Here is a 19,718-nt window from a genome sequence, read left to right as displayed (position 1 = left end):
GTGTGAAGCTGTTGAAATGTCTACACTTCGTATTTTGGGTTGATCCTCAACTCTTTAGATTGTTAGTGTATGGTGAATTTTGTTTGTATATAATCCAGTAGATAAAATTTTAAAAACCCTTTTGTTCCTTTTGTATATATTTTGCTAATCCAATATGATCTCGGTTGAAATATGTTGGATTTTTGCCTTGAATAACGGAGTTTTAATTCTGCTTTCGCCGAAATCGGGTATTCTCTCTCCTTTTACTCTACTCAGCATGTCCTTTTCCATATGTTGCATTTTAATCTTTTCCATATTTTGAAACATTGAGGACAATGTTTAGTTTAGGTTTGGGGGTATAGAGTAGATACCATGATAATTTGCTATAATTGAAAACCGAACTCCTTCTTTTTGAAAAAAATTGAAAAATTCCAAAAAAAAAAATTAAAAAATTAAAAATTCAAAAAAAAAAAATTGAAAAAAATGAAAAAATAATCATAAAAATGGAGCTCATTTACCTTGAAATGTTGACTCTTGTGCAAATATGTATTTTTATTAGGAGTCTTAGTCTAGATATTTAGGCACCCTGATTCTAGCACAATTCACATAGTGATAAGAAATTTGCACGCGCACGATCTACCAATACATGTATGGCCTCGATCTTCAAGGTGTTGGATAGGAAGTCACGATTGCCAATCACTTTAGAATACTGAACGAAACTGGACTAGCTTGTTCTTTGGTTGGTTGGGATAGAAGATGGAGGTTACATTAAGAAAAACAACCATCGAATTTAACTGGGTGCATCAAAAAGGGCTACCTCTTGCGAAGTGTCATGTAATTTGTATTTCTTGTTGTTCATGTATCAAAAGTGTTTCATTCTCTATCAAAAAAAAAAAAAAAAAAAAAAAAAAAAAAAAAAAAAAAAAAAAAAAAAAATCGATGTATATATTCAGAAAAAAAAAAAATATATCAGAAAAATACAAAAAAATCAAGTATTTATCAATTCCATCATCTCTTGTTCCAAAAATAAAAAGAGATTTGTCAATGTAAATGAGAGTCATGTAAATAATCATCTTTTGTTGTTTCTTTTGTAATAAGCAAGGAGGGTGTATGCCATTGATGTACAACGCGAGAAATTGTGAAATACCTCCAACTCATTCACAATTCTCGTAAAGTCCGGACAGCTAGCTAGATTTCGACCTCAGTTCTTAGCCTGAGAAACTATCTCTTGGTGATTAGTAGTCATAACTTCAGATCTTTCTTTACACATGTGTAGATACACTTTACACTCTTATCACATGTCCTTATTTGTTATCAGTGCTAGGATTGTGCCTTGATAGCTAGATTGACATCTCCATTTTGCTGTGAGCTTAAACTGTTTTGCACATGTCACGTTTGATGGAATCTGAGCTTATATTTTGACCTAGAACTTTGTAGGTACGTTCTAAGCAAACCTTCACGAGACTTCAACTCGTCCACTAGGGACACTTAGTGGTTTAAAAGGCTTAGTGCATACGCTAAATGCATTCGAGAGACCAGCGACAGTGGTATAGTTAGGATTTCATTAGTTTTGTTTTACTTGAGGACAAGTAAAATTCAGGTTTGGGGGTATTTGATGAGTGCCAAATATTGTATATATTTATCCCTTTTTGTTGGCATTTAACTCATCTTTTATGCATTAATTCTACATTTTATCCCATATTCTGTATTTTCATTGTTTTCAAGAATAAATATTTTTATTAATTAATTTTGCATTTTTTGGTAATAAATAAAGTTCGGATGAGTCGCGGAGCGAAAAGAGCAGAAAAGTAGTGAAAAGCCGGGAGAAATTACGCAAGGAAGCCGCGAAGAATGGTGCGCACAACCTCATTTTCTACACACAAAAGCGCCTCCGTCCTCAGCCATCAGATCATTTCTCAGAAGCATCCGACGGTCGCTCCTTGCTGATCATCAAAATCTGATGTCTCTGCCAAGCACCACAGCGCTGAAATTCCAAGCCTTCAGATTAGATGGTAGTTGAATCCAACGGTCGCTCCCTTGCTGTGCATCAAAGTTTGATATCTCCGCCTAACACTACAGTACCTAACTCCATCAAGTACCGTTCATTTTGTTGTATCATATAATCCAACGGTCGCTCATCGCTTACCTCCGCATCACCGTCCGATCTACCTACCATCTTCGCATCTCGCATCTCAGAGTCACAGAACATCAAAACTAGATACACCCGCCTCACACCCTAGTGACCGAGCACCATCCACCTAACCAGACACACCCCCCCTTCTCTCCCAAACCATCGAACCATACCCTCTCCACCATCACCTCTCCTCTGCAGCTCTGCAGAGGCTACACCATGTCCGCCACCACCTTCTCCACCTCTGTCACCACCTTCTCCGCTACCCACCTCTGTCACCACGTCAAACAATGATAACCCATCATTGTTCCCATCCCCCTAGTCCATCTAATTCACTTATTTCACACATTTTCAACCGAAACCCTAGAGTGTGAAATAGGTAAATTGGGTTGAGCTAGAGTGAAATTGAAGGCATGGAGAGGTAGAGAAGGACAATTATAGGAATGGGTTGCGTTCAATTTGATGTTGCTACATCAAATTAGGTAAGAATTCAACAACCCTAGCTCTGTCAGTTTGGGAATTTTTTTTTTTGTAGAACCCTAATGTGTTGTGGGTATATATAAGACTGTGGGTATGTTGTAATAGTCATGCTTGGAGTAGCCAACATCCAGAACTCCCAAGTTCTGTTAATTGTTAATTTTCAGTATACTGCCCAGTTCAATTTTATGTTCATTGTGTTCTGCTTAATATTGTCTCCTGTTAATTTTGAATTTGCTGCTTAGTTTCATTTCCAATTTCACTGCTTAGTATTCCTGTTATGTTTAGTTTCATGTCATGTTATGCTTGTTTCCTGTTAATGTGCAATGCTCTTGTTAATGTGTTATGCTTATGTTCATATTCCTGTAATGCTTATGTTCATGTTCTTGTAAGTGCTTAAATGTCATAGGGCTGATATTATCTACTTGAATGAATGCATCTGTGATCAGTTGTGCTGTAAGAAGACAACTGATTCTAGGGGTGAAAGAATGATGGTAGCTAAAAATTCAGTGTGATACATGTTCAGTTAGTTCTGTTAAATGGAGTAAACCTTGCTGCATAATGTTAATTGAGTAGTGGGAGGAAACTAGTGCTCACTAGTGACAATGAGCAAGCTAGCTCTCTTCCCACTCTAAAAGAGTGCCTTAGTTTAGCTCCATGTAAGCTTAACCATATCCCCTGCCTTAGGCTAACTGCCTTTGTGTCATTTTTATTTTGCCTTTATTCTGTTTTGTTCACTGTAATTTTCATTTGCTTCTGTTCACTGTTTGGCTGTTATTTTGCTATTGCTTTGTTTCTTGCCCTGTGCTGTTGTTGCTGCTGCATTGTTCATCTTGTACATTCTATTGCATTGCTGCAACTCTCTTGCTCCTGCTGCTGTGTGCCTCTGCCTAGGTTACTGCTGCTGCTGCTGTTGCAGTGCTGCTGCTTTTGTTGCTGCCAAGGTTGCTGTCAGGCTGCTGCTTTCCTTCTCCTACAGCTGCTGCACTGCCTCCCCTCTTGCTTCTGTTGCTGCTAGGCCTGCTACCTGGTGCTGCTTCCTTTCTCCTGCAGCTGCCCTTCTGTTGTGCAGTCCTGTTAGCTCCTGCTGCCTGCCAAAGCCAGCTGAGCCCAATCTGGTTCACTGTCAAAGCCCAAAGCTCAACTCAAACTGAAGCCCTATTCAGCCAACCTGTGGGCTTAACCAAAGCCCATTTGTTTAAAACCAAAAGCCCAAGGTCTAGTTCACTGAGGCCCATTTCACTAAGGCTCAAAGCCCAGTTTAGGTTAAGGTTAAGACCCAATCCAATTCAGGCTTATTCAAGAGCCTAAGTTTAAGGCCTAAGCCCATTTGCACTCCAAAGACCAAACTGAGCCCAAGCTCAGTTCTTTTTATTTTTGAACAAACCCATTAGTACATTAAGTCCAATAGTTCCAAAGGGGTATTGTAAGCCCAAAGCAAATCTAGGAACCCAAATAGCTAAAACACATTTCCGAAACACACCCGATCTCTGTTGATCGACCCGTACTTGCACGAGCTACAACCGACGACCGTGCACTTGCGGTATTACTGTAGGCCCGTTTCATTGCATCAACTTTACACACATTTCCTGGCCTGCCACTTAACCCAACACCTTACTGCACGAGCTGGCGACAGCCATGCACCACCTGTATCCGCGTTTCCGAAGGCACCCCTCTCTTACAAGAGGATTCGCGACATGTCATCTGAGAAGAACTTCCAGATTCAAAGGAAGGAATCTTGATCGGAATGAATCAAAATTTTTCTTCTATGATCGACCGGTATAAACATCAACACCTTCGAATTGGATCAGTTTCTCCTGAACAACTTTGAGTTTCATTCTTGCGAACATACTCCCCATGCGGGATACTTAACGCGTTAGCTACAACACTGCACGGGTCGATACGCACAACGCCTAGTATCCATCGTTTACGTCTAGGACTACTGGTAAAAGGATTTGCAGTCCCCCGCCTGACCACTCGGCCATGCCGCCAAACAAACGGATATAAAATAGAGGGAACACTCTCTTCTCTTCATGATTGTATTCCAGGATGAGAACAACATCCTTATGCACCCATTTCACATGTTAGGCGTAGCTGGTGTATTCGTTCCCGGGCCTTGTACACACCGCCCGTCACACTATGGGAGATGGCCATGCTCGAAATCGTTACCTTAACCGCAAGGAGGGGGATGTTATATGTTTCTAGAGAGGGCGTTGTTCATTTACATTTATCCCAATGAGCCATCTATCGATCCCGAAGAGAAGGAAGAGATCTTCGGAAAGTGGTTTTTTACGATCCGATAAAGTTTACGGCCGCCGTTCACCGGGGCTTCGGTCGCCGGCTTCCCTGAGGAAAATTCTTGCTTTTTGACAGTCTGGGGGATGAAAACTGAATTTCCTTTTGGTTCTCCTCGAAGACGACCTTCTTTTTTAAAACCCATTTTAAAAGACCTAGAAAAAAGAATAACAAAAAAAAACTGTTTTCTTTCTATCCAAAACATTTCTTTTTTCCGAGTTTAAACAAATTTGAATTCTCAATTCTCTACGACATCTAGGAGCTAAAATATTTTCCGGAACAACAAAAGCATAATTTTTTTCTCATTCCTTTTTTCCTATTTTGAAATTTTCATTTAATTAAGGGAACTGTACTCTATTGAATTGATGAATTTATAGAAAAAATGGAGAGTTCGATCCTGGATCAGGATGAACGCTGACGGCATGCTTAACACATGCAAGTCGGACGGGAAGTGGTGTTTCCAGTGGCGGACGGGTGAGTAGCTTATTTCTTTGATAGGTATTATAACCGTACTTTTAGGAGCCACTTTGGCCCTTGCCCAAAAAGGGGCCAGGAGGGTCTCTTAACGCATATTTTTTTCTTCTCGTCAGAGTTATTTCACAAAGACTTGGCATGGGAAGGAAGAAGGGGGGAACAAGCACACTTGGAGAGCGCAGTACAACGGAGAGTTGTATGCTGGTTGCGATTACAGTTTGGATGTCTAATTTTCCAGGCGATAATGATAGTATCTTGTACCTGAACCAGTGGCTCACTTTTTCTAAGTAATGGGGAAGAGGACCGAAACATGCCACTGAAAGACTCTACTGAGACAAAGATGGGCTGTCAAGAACGTAGAGGAGGTAGGATGGGCAGTTTACGATCAACATCTTTTAGAATCCTTCTTGAGCGAATAAATTTCTATGGAAAAACGAAGCACCCTGTAGTAATCTTTAGTATTAATTTTCAGACCTTCCTATGGTTGTTCAAGGATCCTTTTAAGGCTTCGTTAATGCACCAGAAAATGAATGAGTTGGGATTCAACAGATTGAGTTTTCTTTTTAACATTTAGATAAGATATTAGTAAAATTTAGTTAGATCTCGAAATGTTATGTATTAGTGAAAACTACAGGGAAACCCATTCTTCGGATCTTTCCCACTGTGAAACCCACGCCCAAAAATATGAAGGCGCGCACCCATTTTCTAGGAAAAAATTATTCTCAAACCCATATTTTATAAAATTCTGTTTCGTTATTTTTTCTTCTTCTTCTTCATCTTAAATTCCTTTTCTTCAACAGCGCCACCAACCCATCATCCATATTATAATTTTGGATCAATTCGATTCAACACACAGCAACCCATTCATCTTGTTAACCTCCACCTATTCACAGATTCAACCATTTGATCTTCAGAGAAGATCCATCTTCTTCTTTTGAGTTCAACAGGAAACCCATAATCATATTCATATTTAAACCACCGACCCCTTATCAAAAATGTCATCTCTATCTCTCAAGAACACCGAAACCCTAACTTCAATTTCTTAATCCCATCTGTTGAGCAGCGACACAAAAATTCCCTTTTCAATTATGCTCAAACCCACACAAATTCGAACCAATCTTCACCCAATTTCAGATCCGAAATCACACCCACTGATTGCTCCATCGTTTCTCTAAGTCATAGTAACAAACTAAACATCACCGATGTTTAAACAATCAAAGTATATTAGGCTGCACACGAAAAAAATAGACGATTAGGGATATAGAAAAAGATAGTTGAATCTCATATGTGAAGAAAGTGTTCTCGTATGCTATTGCTTATCAATTCGTTTCCTTATCTTCTTATTTAGATGTTGTGCTGTTGTGAATAAGAGTTATGATTCAGAAGAGAATTCAGGGTTTGGAGACGGACACAGTATAATATCTACGTTATGGTTGCCACGCACTTTTAAGGATGAATGCTTACAAACTATTATAAGAGTAAAGATGAGTGGTTTGATGAAGGAAATAATATCTATGTTATGCAGATACATTTTTCTTAGTATTGAAACCAACAAAAAAAAGGTTGCATAACTTGTTATGCACCTACAATAATATCTACATAACAAGTTATGCAGTCATGAAAGTGGATGCATAACCGAAAATATGACTGCATAATGCATTATGCATCGAGAAAATTGTTGCATAATCTTTTATGAATCGACAAAATGGATGCATAACCTGATATGCGTCATTTAAATATGGCTGCATAATGCATTACGCACCAATTTTTTCTGTACGAACTAAAATCAACCAAAACAATGGCTACATAACTTGTTATAGATGCATAACTTTGTTATGCAGATACATAACTTGTTATGCAGTCGAAAAATGGTTGCGTAATTCGTTATGCATCTTTTTTGGAGGCTGCATAATGAATATGCAGCCAGTTTTCGAAAATTTTCCCTAAAACGATGATCACCTCCGATTTTTTCGTGAAAAACAAAAACTTGATATTGTTGTTTGTACTCGTTGCGTATCTCTCTTTAAAAGATTTCCAACGATATAAAATGTGTAAAATTACAAGGCGCGAATTTTTAGATATGTTATATCCAAGTTGCGTTGCCAATTATACCCCTGATAAATTAGGATGCATAACGAGTTATCCCTGGAAAAAAAGTATGCATAACACGTCATGCGGATGCATAAACCGTCATGCAGATGCATAAACCGTCATGAAGACAAGTTTTAATAATTTCGGATAATTATGGGTGTCACAAAAATATTTATGGATGTCACGGTATCCAAAATTAATTGTGGGCCTGACAATGAGAATTTTTTTTTCGGGTCTCCCCCTAATTTTCCCATTAGTGAAAACTAAGGCAACGTCATTGGGATACTGGGAAAGGAAGATTAAAGGAACGACACTTTGGCTATAATTCTGATTATTGAGAAGGCTTCAATCAAGGCCTTGGCACAATTCCTACTAATTAAAAATTTAATAGTTGCAGTTGATAAATAAAAGATGCTTGATGGATCCCATTTTTGGAAAATAATTAATAAAAAATTAATTTTTAAAGTTTATTAGAAAAATAATAACTTATCGTTTTCTTTTGTGAATGAAACTTTTTAGTCCCATATCGGGGAGTTCCTCTTCTTAAGTTGTATTATTCCATTATATAAAAAATTTCTCTACTTTTGTAAAATCTATGGGAAATGGATTTTTCTATATTTTAGAGAGAACCCCAAGGAAACATATTTTATATTGTTTTCTTAAGCGTTCGTGATTTTTCTGAGGGTTTTTTAGGAGTTGGCAAGGTCATGTTGAGCATCTACTACATATGCTAGTAGTAGGTGTAGTATGGTGTTTTATCCTGAAGATATCTGTCCTATGAGGGGTATAGCATCACTTTTGGGTGTAGCCGGGCGCTAATGTCTTAAGGACAGCGTGTCGAACACGTGACTCACTCTGTTTTTCAAAGTTTTACCATGTTACTGTTGTGGAGATCTCGGGGTCGCTCGTTCGTCAAATCCATCACTTCCATTACAAATGAGCTAAGTATCAATAAATTTTATTTATTTGACTTTTCATTATTTTTTATTATTGCACCCAACAATCTGAAGACATTATATTTTGTATTTATCATGGATGTTAATTGTGGAGTGAAAAACAAAAAACGGATTTTTGGTCAGATGTTGAGTTTCGAATTTATCTCTTAACCTAGAAGGAATTTCGATGAACCCTTTTGACCTAATTTAGTAGACATATAATTTCATAGTTTTTGGAGATTTAAAAGTATTTTTTTTGATATTTTACAAGACAGAGAAACGTTCCCGAAAAATTCTGACGAGTAGAAATTTGTTGTTAACTAAAATAGTTTTTATGGGGTAACCATGAGTTTTTTGAAATGGTGATTCAAACGAAATTTGTAGATATAGATGTTATATCCAAAAATCATATTTTACTTTCCGATTCAGAATGATGTTTTGTGAATAAAGGTGTCATCTGCAAGGGACATGGCTAATAGGCGCATGTGGCTGGAAATAAATCTTCCAAAGCTGGCAAAGTTGAGAACATCAAACACAACTCTAAGTGTAGTCTTCATAAGAAAGGTATGTTCCATAAACCTGAATCTGGCATTACTTTAATTAAGGGTGATTTTTATGTTTGTAAAATTCCTGGCCATACGGCAGTAAATTGTAGACAACATAAAAACCTTAACAAACAAAAGAAAACTAATGCTAATTTAGTTGAAACAAACTGGAACGAGTTCAGTGGCATGATGTCATAAGTTATTTTAATAACCAATGTGAGAGACTTGTGGGTGGTCTTTGGAGCCATTAAGATCCACTAAGCATGCTTGTTGAAACATAGACTTGTTCACCTCCTATCAGATGATCGGGGATATTGAGAAACTCTATATGAGTAACTCATCTGCGACAGAGGTTGCATAGAAGGTAAAGGTCGATCTGAAGATCATATCCGTAACATTCTCACATTGAATGAAGTTTTCTTGTTTCAAGCATATGCAAGAATTTTGTTTCTTGTTCTGTTGAAGATGTATTCATTGAAGATGGAAAACTTGTTGTACCTAAGGGCAGTGATTTTGAAGGAAACAGTTATAAGAGTTAGGGTCTATATAAGCTTAATGTAAAAAATGATGAAGTAGTTGATTCTTTTGTTTTCTTTTGTGTGATTGAATGTTTTGCATGATAGACATGGAACCATAAACTTATAAGTCAATGCATAAACTGGAGAGCGTAGGATGCATACCCAAATTTAGTTTGGATATTGAACACAAAAGTTAAATCTTCGTAGAATCAAAGTATGCTATAAAATATTTTAGAAAAATTATGCAGAGTAATTCTAAGCCCTCGGAATTAATTCGGTTAGAGCTAGTTGACTTGAAATCAAGCCAAACTAATTAAGGTGGTAAAATGTGGTTTAGAACTTTCATATATGATTGTACGATGTACTATCTTGTATACTTACTTAGGGGTAAGGATGATGCCTTAGAAGTATTAAGAGTATAAACTTGAAATTGAAAGAGAAGTATTTGTTACCACTGAAAGGGTTAGGTCTGAACGTGATGGAAAGTATGAATCAACTTTACTTGTTAAATGGCATTATTCATGAGATTACAACTCCTTATTCACCATAGTCTAATGGTATAGTTGAACGAAAGAACATAACCATTAAGGATATGATTTATGTCATGTTGATTAAAGGATTAACCGCCAACTTATGGGGGGAGGTCATCCTCTAATTTTGTTATATCCTGAATAGAGTAACCTATAAAGGATCAGATAAAACTCCATATGATTATGGAAAGATAGACAACCGTCTTATGCATACGTCAAAGTGTGGGGGTGTTTAGATAAGATATCTTGAGTACCCTACTGCATATAGTTTTTTGTTTGTGATTTCTGTTTTTTCTGACATTGATATGAATACTTTATGGAGTCTAGGGATGTTGAGTTCTTTGAACATGTTTATTTTGAAACCCGACTCTTCTTAGGATGTGTTGTTGATCCCCTAAATGTCTTTTCAACTAGTTATAATTTACCTTCAAAGGAAGATGAAGTAAAGTTGATCCTAGGAGAAGTAAAAGGATTAGAGCTAAGACTTCTTATAGACCTGACTTCATAATATTCCTAGCTTAGTCTGAGCTCTACACTCATAAAGAATCCATAGCATCTACTGAAACCATATTCTGGTAAGAAGCTTCATTTAATGAAATGGACATAGTCCATCAGAACCAAACTTGGGATCTTGCTAGTTTACCTCCAAGGAGTAACACCATATGATGTAAATGAATTTTTAAGAGTAAATATAAGGTAGATGGATCTATGGAAAAATATGCGGCTAGGTTGATATCTAAAGGCTATAAACTAAAAGAATGTGTATATTTCCTTGATTCTTATTCACCTGTGACGAGATTTATTTCCGTTGAGATGCTAATTTCTATTGCTTCCATAAACAACTTAGAAATACAACAGATGGATGTTAAGAAAACTTTTCTAAATCCGTGAATTAGATAAAGAAATTTACATAGATCAACCTGAGGACTTTGTAGTGAAAGGTTGTGAAGACAAAGTTTGTAAGTTGAACAAATCTTTGTATGGTTTTTAAATAAGCACGTAAACAGTGACATGGAAAATTTGATCATATGACAATGAGTAGTGGATTTAATTTAATGAATCTGACAAGTATATTTACAAGTAACTTGTTAAGGATACCTGTGTGATTGTATGCTTGTATGTTGATGATATGCTTATACTTGATACAAACATAGATGTAATTAATTCTACTAAAAGCATATGCTGAATGAGAATGTTGACTTGAAAGATTTAGGCCCTGTTGATGTAATCTTAGGGATGAGGATTAGAAGATAATCTAACATTTATAGTTTTAGTCGTTCTCATTATGTTGAATTTATGCTTAAGAGATTCAATCAGTATGATTTTAAGCATGCTTGTACTACGTATGATTCTTCTTGCAGAATCAATAAAATAATGGTAATGGAGTATCTTAACTTGAATACTCAAGATTTATAGGATGTATGATGAATTTAATGAACTATAAGAGTCCATACATTGCCTATATTGTGAATATACTTGTAGTCCGTAGGAAGAGCATTCAAATGCACTTAGTAGAGTATTACGGTACCTAAAATACTTTATTACCTTTTGTTTGATTTATGAAAGGTATCTTATTGTCCTTGAGGGACCTTTTGATGCAAATTGCATAGTTGACTCAGAGGACTCAAAGTCTATGAGTGTTTATGGTTTCACTCTAGAAGGAGAGTTTTTTTTTTTGGAAGATTTCCAAACCTACAGATATTGCTCAATTCATTATGGAATCTGAGAGCATTACATTAGATAAAGCACGAGAGGGGGTTGAGTTCCTAAGATGGTTTTTAGAATACATTCCTCTCTGGCATATACCTGTGCCAGCTAGATCTATACATTTTGCTAGCCAAGTTGTAAATAGCTAAAGCTAAAAACAAATAATCTCAGTAGGCGTTATTTTCATTGATTGGATAAAGTCTAAGGAGAATAACATAGACCCTTTGACGAAAGGTTTGTCTAAAGATAAAGTTAGTGGTGCATCGAGGGGGATGGGACTGAAGCTCGTTAAATATAATTTCCATGAAGGATACTTAACCTTGCTGACTGGAGATCCCAAAATCAAGGTTTCGAATGAGACAACTAATTTGTGGTGATTAAAAGTATGCACTATCACCCTATGGTGCGTTGTTCTGATATTGTGACTACATGTGAAGGATGACTTTTAAGAAGTCTTAATGAGTTTTATAGTTTCAAATTAACATTGAAGTATTGGGGTGTAGCAGTAACACTATTTATGGAAATTCACCTGTCTGAATGAGGAAGTAGGGCCGCTTCCTATGGGAATATGATATTTGATTCTCTAGAGCATTCTGAGAAACAGGATATGTCCAGGGTCAAATTGGACAAAACGGCACGATCTTGGCAGCAACCTTGGACATATCATCCGTGGTTGTTTTCGCGAATTACATTCAACACTAGCAGTTCAAGACATTGCGTTCACTGTCTTTAGCAAGTAGTTCCGGCAATATCTCACTAGGAAAAGGTTCAAGACCTCATGGACACCTATGCCTAAAATGGTATTTCCTACGTTTTTTTATGTGATTCTCATTTTGATGGTTTTGGTATTACTGGAACTTAGGATCTAAGGGTTACTAAAGTTTCACTAGTTCATGCTTTTTCACTTGGGCGAACGACTCACATGTGAGAAACTAAAGATGAAAGATCTTTATACCACTATGATTTATGCAATCCATAGTATGACATTGGGGTCAACACACTTTTGTGTGAGAGAGAAGACGTAGAAATGACTAGTATGATTTCAATACACGGACGGTCTGTATGTCTGTTTAGTCAGATAAGGTTGCTGGGATTAGGGTCTTGATTTACCAAGATCTATCAGTGTTTTTCAAGTTTCACCGAGGTTTTCATTCACGTGGGGGATTGTTGGAAAACAATTAATAAAAAATTGATTTTTAAAGTTTTTAAGAAAAATAATAACATATTGTTTTCTTATGTGAATGAAACTTTTTAGTCCCACATCGGGGAGTTCCTCTTCTTAAGTTGTATTATTCCATTATATAAACAATTTCTATGCTTTTGTAAAATCTATGGGAAAGGGGTTTCTCTATATTTTAGAGAGACCCCCAAGGGAAAATATTTTATATTGTTTTCTTAAGCGTTCGTGATTTTTCTTAAGGGTTTTTTTTTCGGATTTTCCAAGATCAAGTTGAGCATCTACTACATTTGCTAGTAGTAGGTGTAGTGTGGTATTTTATCCTGAAGATATCCGTCCTGTGAAGGATATAACATCATTTTTGGGTGTAGTCAAGCGCTAATGTCTTAAGGACAGCGTGTCGAACACGTAACTCACTCTGTTTTCCAATATTTTACCATGTCATTGTTGGGGAGATCTCGGGGCTCGCTCGTTTCGTCAAATCCATCGCTTCCATTAGAAAGGAGCTAATTATCAATAACTTTTATTTATTAGACTTTTCATAGTTTTTTATTATTGCATCCAATACCCATCTCATCTACGAATGATGATGATGCCAACCGACAGTAAAGATAAGGAAGACAGTAGCTTCTAGCTTCATGATCCGAGAGACCTGATAACATCCATAGGAAAACTAAGACAACTTTAGAACAGACTTTCCTCCACGACAGCAGCAGTTGCAACGCCTTACGAATTTAGATTCACCTATAGCGCACTTGCTCTCAATCACACGCCCTCCTGATTCCGAACAATCTTCATTACACCAATTTGTACAATCAGCGCAATTTGAGCTTGGCATCGTAGTCTCAGTGACGTCGTCTCCAGTATCACACTTATCGGTCGGAGGAGTAGGACACGGTGGGGGTGGTGGAAGAGGGGCAGGAGGGGGACATGCTGGAGGTGGTGGAGGAGATGGGGGTTTTACACAACAGCATTCACAACGAACGTTTGTACCCGAAAGCCATGAGCATTTCGGGGATAACGCCGAAGTGGTACGCAACGAATCGCATGCACCATAACAATAAGGTGTACAGAGAAAGCAATCTTTAGTTGGACCCCATTCCTGAGTCGTGTATACGTTGGCGTTAGTGTCACAAAAATAGTTATCTGTAGGAGTTCCGGTCGACTCTACTGCGTAAACACAACAAAAATTCACTCCATAATTAGAAATCTGTTTTGATCGGCGAACTCCATCTAAATGAAAATCAAAAGAAAGATCATGCAAGAATATGGAAGTATAAGCGTTGTAGATTTCTCTGAATTTTAGAGGAATGTGAAACCAAAGGTGGCACCTATTTGACAAAGATTGTGACAAGTTACGGTAATGCCGGAAAACAATAAACTAAAAGGAGACAAATTTGTGACGGATCGATCACTTCTATGGTGATATACTTACAAGAAGGTATGATTGGGGAAATGACACTTGTTTGTTCCGCAGAGGCAGATACCAGAAGAATCGACAGCAGGAGGAACACAAGATTGCGAACTAAAATAGAGGAATAAGAAGCCATTTTCTTGGTGAAGTGAATATATTTTGGTGAATGAGATATGGTGCAAAGGGTTGGTTTACATATTGTTGATTACCAGAGAGTACCCCACGGACCTCATCAGAAAAATAAGATTAAGAAAAAAGTAGCGGCCAGAAAATGGTGCAAGTATATCCCTATGGAAATGGGGTTCAAATCTCTATTGTGTGATTGCCGTACTAAATTCCGACTCATTTATAACGTGGCATGTTAGTTGTAACTAGCACGTCCTCGGCATATTCCCGGAAAGGTTCATTCTGAATCAAGCTTTTGTGATGTGCATTGGGGAGTTAGGACCAGGTTTTTTTTTATTTAATATCTTGAATGATTGAGATGTGACTTGCGACTCATGTGATTCACGATCACCATTAAAGTTCCAACTTTCAACAACCATTCCATGATACTTTGGAAACGGCCCCGCGAGGAAATTAGGACTTGGAAGTTCCAACTTTCAACAACCATTCCATGATACTTTCGAAACGGCCCCGCGAGGAAATTAGGACGTGGCTCAACTCAGGTTTTTTTTTATTTAATATCTTGAATGATTGAGATGTGACTTGCGACTCATGTGATTCACGATCACCATTAAAGTTCCAACTTTCAACAACCATTCCATGAGTTTAGTGGGGGAGGAAGCCCGATGATGCAAACTTGAAAATCGTGGCCAAAACCAAAATCTCCTTTCGAAGGAATGTTAGAAGGAAAATTGATAAAAATAAAAAAACGAGGATCCAATCCCCCTTTATTAATTTTTTATTAAAAAAAATATAATTAAATATATAATTAGCGGATTTTGACTCATTTGTATATAAAATATATTTAGAACAGCTTATAAAATAAACATACTACGAGGATTAATCTTCTTTCCCCCACCAACACTACACTCATACCTTCCTATTAGCTAACGCGGCGACACTGTTGAAGTATCCCGCTCCTTTCTCCACTAGTCTCTCTTAAAGTATCACGTTCCATTTTCCACTGGGCTCAGCCTTAGGACGCACCCCTAGTAAATTCATTAAGTGTTTCTCTTTTCTAATTAAAATGATTTTTTTTTGATATCTATACTACTTGTAGTATCGGTGCTAAAGGTTGTTTTCTGCCTTATGAAAGTAAAAAATTTATAAATTAGTTTGGATAAATAATTTCAAGATGATTTTTTGTTGTAGTTGCAGGAAATCCCACAACCAGACCGTTGTAATGATAATAACACAAAGCTTAAGTTATGTGATTCAACCCAAACATTATTGATATTATTTATCACTTTGACACTAATATGATCTTCTCAGGATCTATTTATTGGATATATGATGTTCTTACAAAGATTACAAGATTAGCTTGTATACAACAATGGAGAAATGAAAGGTAAAAGCTAAGTTCTAATGGCTTTTTTCTTTTCTCTCTAGGTGAATCACTTGGTGCCTCTATCAACTGAACTCTCCCTCTCTCTATCATTTTTGAATCCTTATATAGGTAAATGTAACAGTAGAAGATAACTAGGGATCACATGCAAGATCTTATTTGAAGGATTTTGTTCCAGTTTGTCTTATTCGCCAGGCTTTTGAGAACTGTCTCTATCGGTCGCGCTGCTATTTAGTTCTCCGTGCTTCTTGATTGTCGTGTTGTCTTCATCGTGTAACTATTCTTCGCGTAACTATTCTTCTCCTTATTTCTTGATAATTATTATTTCTTAGTGTTTAAGGTTGTTTTGGTTGGATCGAAGTTGTAAATCTGTCTTGTGCGATATTCCCCCTACACTTGCGAAGAATTTTTTTTTAAAACTTCTATATATGGTAACCGAACATGCTATTAACGAAAATCTGGATATTGTCTGGTACAAAATATTATATTCCCAATCCTAAAAGAACAATATAACTTGAAAAAAATATATAACGGTTCTGCAATCACCTATAAACAAAATATTTAAAATTTCCTTAGGTTACATAGCCCATAGTTGTCAATCTTGAACTCGACCTGGCTTGATGCATTCATCATTTGCGTCCAAGAGGATTGCTTCTGCTCCTTATTTTCCTGAAAAGTAATAAAAGAAGCATCCATTAAAATGATTATTATATGTTTTCATATCGAGCTATTAAAATTTCAGAAATTTGTATTAGCATTCATTCTTAAATTCCTCTTTCTTTAATTTGGAAAAATTAATAAGATAAATGGCACTTAATACCCTTTATAAGCTGCATGTTAGGTTGTTTTTCTTGAATGTGGCATTACATTTGTTTTCCACATGAACCAAGCAGCAGCAATAGTTGTTTTTAAGCTCAATCTTCCATACTAGATAAATATTGATCTTCAATTAATCCAAGCATGACCTAAGCTAGTGTATGAGCCAGTATCCATGTGATTCAACCTTAAACCAAACTGTAGAATGCAATATCCCGACACAAATGTATAATTTATTCCACCAGGTTAGTGTTACAAAAACCACAAAATAAAGACGCTTTATGGGTAGACCTATACGAACACTGCCTAATGACAAAGCATTGAAGTATAGATTCCATATAAATAATAATTATCTATCTTGGCACCGAAGGCCCCATATATTTTTTTAAGGGAAAGAAGGGATGCGCATAGAAAAATATTCTATGAAAAATCTAGTCAATACACGGTGTTAGAGAATTGCTCAAGTTTGCATTATTTAGTAGGTAACGCAAGTGGTAAAAAAAAAATCACACGGCAAAACCCCTAGGAGAAAAATCCCAAAAAAAGGAATGATCATCATTAGAAGCAGTTTTCGAGTTCTTAGCGGGTGAAATGTTAGTTGTACTCATCATGAGTAATTGTTGTCGAAACGCTGCTGATCCATGGTTCACTTTCTTTCGGAGCTCAAGACAAAGGTCTAAACCAAAACCTGCTTCCGCATGTATTCAAAAAAACTTTATTACTTCCTTTCACATTGGATTTAGATGTAAAAAAATGAATTTAATTTTTGCAACATTTTGGTTGAAGTGTAACCTAGATTTGTTACCGCCATCATGTTAATTCACCTCAGCTTTTAAATATCTCTAATGGATGTGATTCTTGTGAATTCAAAAACATGGTTGTTCAACTGAGTTAGCTCACCAGGCTGAGCTGGAACTAGGACACACCAACTCAGTTATCCGTCCACTGTCAAGAGTGGAAGGTGCTCGCTGCTCTGTGAACCCAGCCAGACGCGGTGCCCTCCGCTTTAGTGGCACCACAAACCAGGCTACGCCAGGATCATGTTACGTGCAAACGTAACTTGATATGTTTTCTTCGAGGGAAAAACACTAAACCTTCGATCACGTTAAGAGTGTAATCAAACTCTCAGAGAAAATCTCTAAACACACATATTTTCATTCATATCTTTAATGATTACAAATACAACCTTTATATAAAGTTTTTTACAACTAACTGATAAACAGTTATCATAACTACATTTTGTGATAATCCTAAATAACAAGACATACACTAAATACATGCACATACTGGACACATAACATTCCTTCCCTCCTAAAATCAACCTTGTCCTCAAGGTTGTATAATCAGAGTTTCTACCCTACTGTACATTTTCTTTCTAGATTTGATCACTTCAATAAATATAGAAATATTGTAACTGATAATTGTTGCCTGTTCCAAGTACTGCAACATCAAAAGTGAATATACACCAACTGGATGTCTCCTTTTCCTTTTCTATTGCTCCAGTAAACTTGTCATCTTTGTCCAAATTTTCTTGTTGCTGATCCGTTGATCCTTGTTGCTGATCCATTGATTCTTCCTTGGCTTCAACATACTCGTCAAAAATTGGAAAGAAATCGTGAATATCAAATGTTATAGAATTACCGAATTTAGTACGTATTACTTCTCTGTTCTCTTTGAAGATATCAAAGAAATCAGTTATATAACAACATCCTTGTTTTCAGAATTCAACCATTGAGTGATCATAAGCGCGCCGAGCTTTTCTTGATTCTGCCCAATCACGAAGTTCTTCTTTGATTTCGATTAAAATATCATAAACCTGATGTATAACATCTTCTGAACCATGTTGATACATCATTCTTGTTCTTCTTGTCAATGTAATATACTAACCAAAACCAAGTTTTCTCTAAACCAAATTCAAGAATTTTTCCGAAATCAGAATATCTCCTCCAATATCCTTTTTTGACTGAAAATAATGTTATAGAAAAAGAAGCAATTTTCTAATTCTCTTAAAACTCTAATAACAATACTTAAAGATACGCTCCTTGAATGAGCAAGATTTTGGATGGAGAAAATCTAGATAAAAATATACTCCTTGTGTTTTATACCGAACACAAAGAATAGATTTTATAGAAACAAAAATTCCAGTTTAAATAAAATGCTTGACAAAGAAAACAAGATATCTTCAAACCCAATTTTTTCTTTTCTTTCGGCTTGAAATCCTTGGTTTTCTGACCGAGCAATTTATAAACAAACAACGATCACCAAATATCTTGTACGCGGAAGACAAAGATCACCAAATATCTTGTAACAATTTGCGGAAGACAAACCTGCTTATGATACCAAATTTTACGTGCAAACGTAACTTGATATGTTTTCTTCGAGGGAAAAACACTAAACCTCCGATCAAGTTAAGAGTGTAATCAAACTCTCGGGAAAAATATCTAAACACACATATTCTCATTCATATCTTTAATGATTACAAATAAAACCTTTATATAAGGTTTCTTACAGCTAACTGATAAACTGTTATCATAACTACATTTTGTGATAATCCTAAATAACAAGACATACACTAAATACATACACATACTGGCCACATAACAGATCATGAGACCAACTCCCATCTTGGACCGGGCAAGTCGATAAATATAAAATTGTGCACGCTAGAGCCTACCGAGTAAGAAGCCAAACTTTTGGGGCCATTTTTAGTTTGTTTATACTTAACAGTTTACAGTTCACCTGGTGGGCTTGAGAGGACAAATCGCATTCCTCTTGTGTCATTATCCATTGTAGAGTCGAAGTTCATGCCTAGAATTTCAAGTCCAGGTAGGAGTTCCTCCATTTTTGGAACTCTGCTACAACAAAAAATCAGTTATATACCGGCGTCATTTAAAGTTAGGGTTGGCATTTTTCTGCCTGTGGTTTCTGGATGCTCGTGATACATGAGTTAATTGATATTTGAATGATAACATTTCAAAAGAATTGAAAGATCAACGGGTCTTTAATCACATAGCCAGCTCATCCTTTCGTGCTAGATGAGATATATAAGCGACTCATGAACTCAAGAAATTCATTGACAAACTGAATAAATAAAGAGAACATGAAGATAACATTAGCGA

The 19,718-nt window shown here is 36.5% G+C and overlaps 1 protein-coding gene across 1 annotated transcript; it reads right to left on the bottom strand.

The window, feature by feature from the left end:
- Positions 1–13,356: 13,356 nt before the first annotated feature.
- Positions 13,357–14,596, bottom strand: LOC113284583. Its single transcript, XM_026534074.1, has 2 exons — positions 14,295–14,596; positions 13,357–14,029 (listed from the first exon to the last, which is right to left on the bottom strand). The coding sequence occupies exons 1-2, from the start codon at positions 14,407–14,409 to the stop codon at positions 13,533–13,535; spliced, it is 612 nt and encodes a 203-aa protein (XP_026389859.1). The 5' UTR covers positions 14,410–14,596; the 3' UTR covers positions 13,357–13,532.
- Between the last annotated feature and the right edge of the window lie 5,122 nt (positions 14,597–19,718).

Source organism: Papaver somniferum, chromosome 5 (assembly GCF_003573695.1).
Source record: "Papaver somniferum cultivar HN1 chromosome 5, ASM357369v1, whole genome shotgun sequence".
In the NCBI taxonomy this organism is placed as follows: Eukaryota; Viridiplantae; Streptophyta; class Magnoliopsida; order Ranunculales; family Papaveraceae; genus Papaver; species Papaver somniferum.
This window is presented reverse-complemented; position numbering and strand designations above follow the sequence as displayed.

Excerpts from the sequence above, each read along its gene's own strand:
- LOC113284583 (XM_026534074.1), bottom strand. The coding sequence starts at position 14,409 with ATGGCTTCTTATTCCTCTATTTTAGTTCGCAATCTTGTGTTCCTCCTG. Across the intron at positions 14,030-14,294 it reads TTCCCCAATCATACCTTCTT|TAGAGTCGACCGGAACTCCT; the intron begins GTAAGTATATCA and ends GTGTTTACGCAG.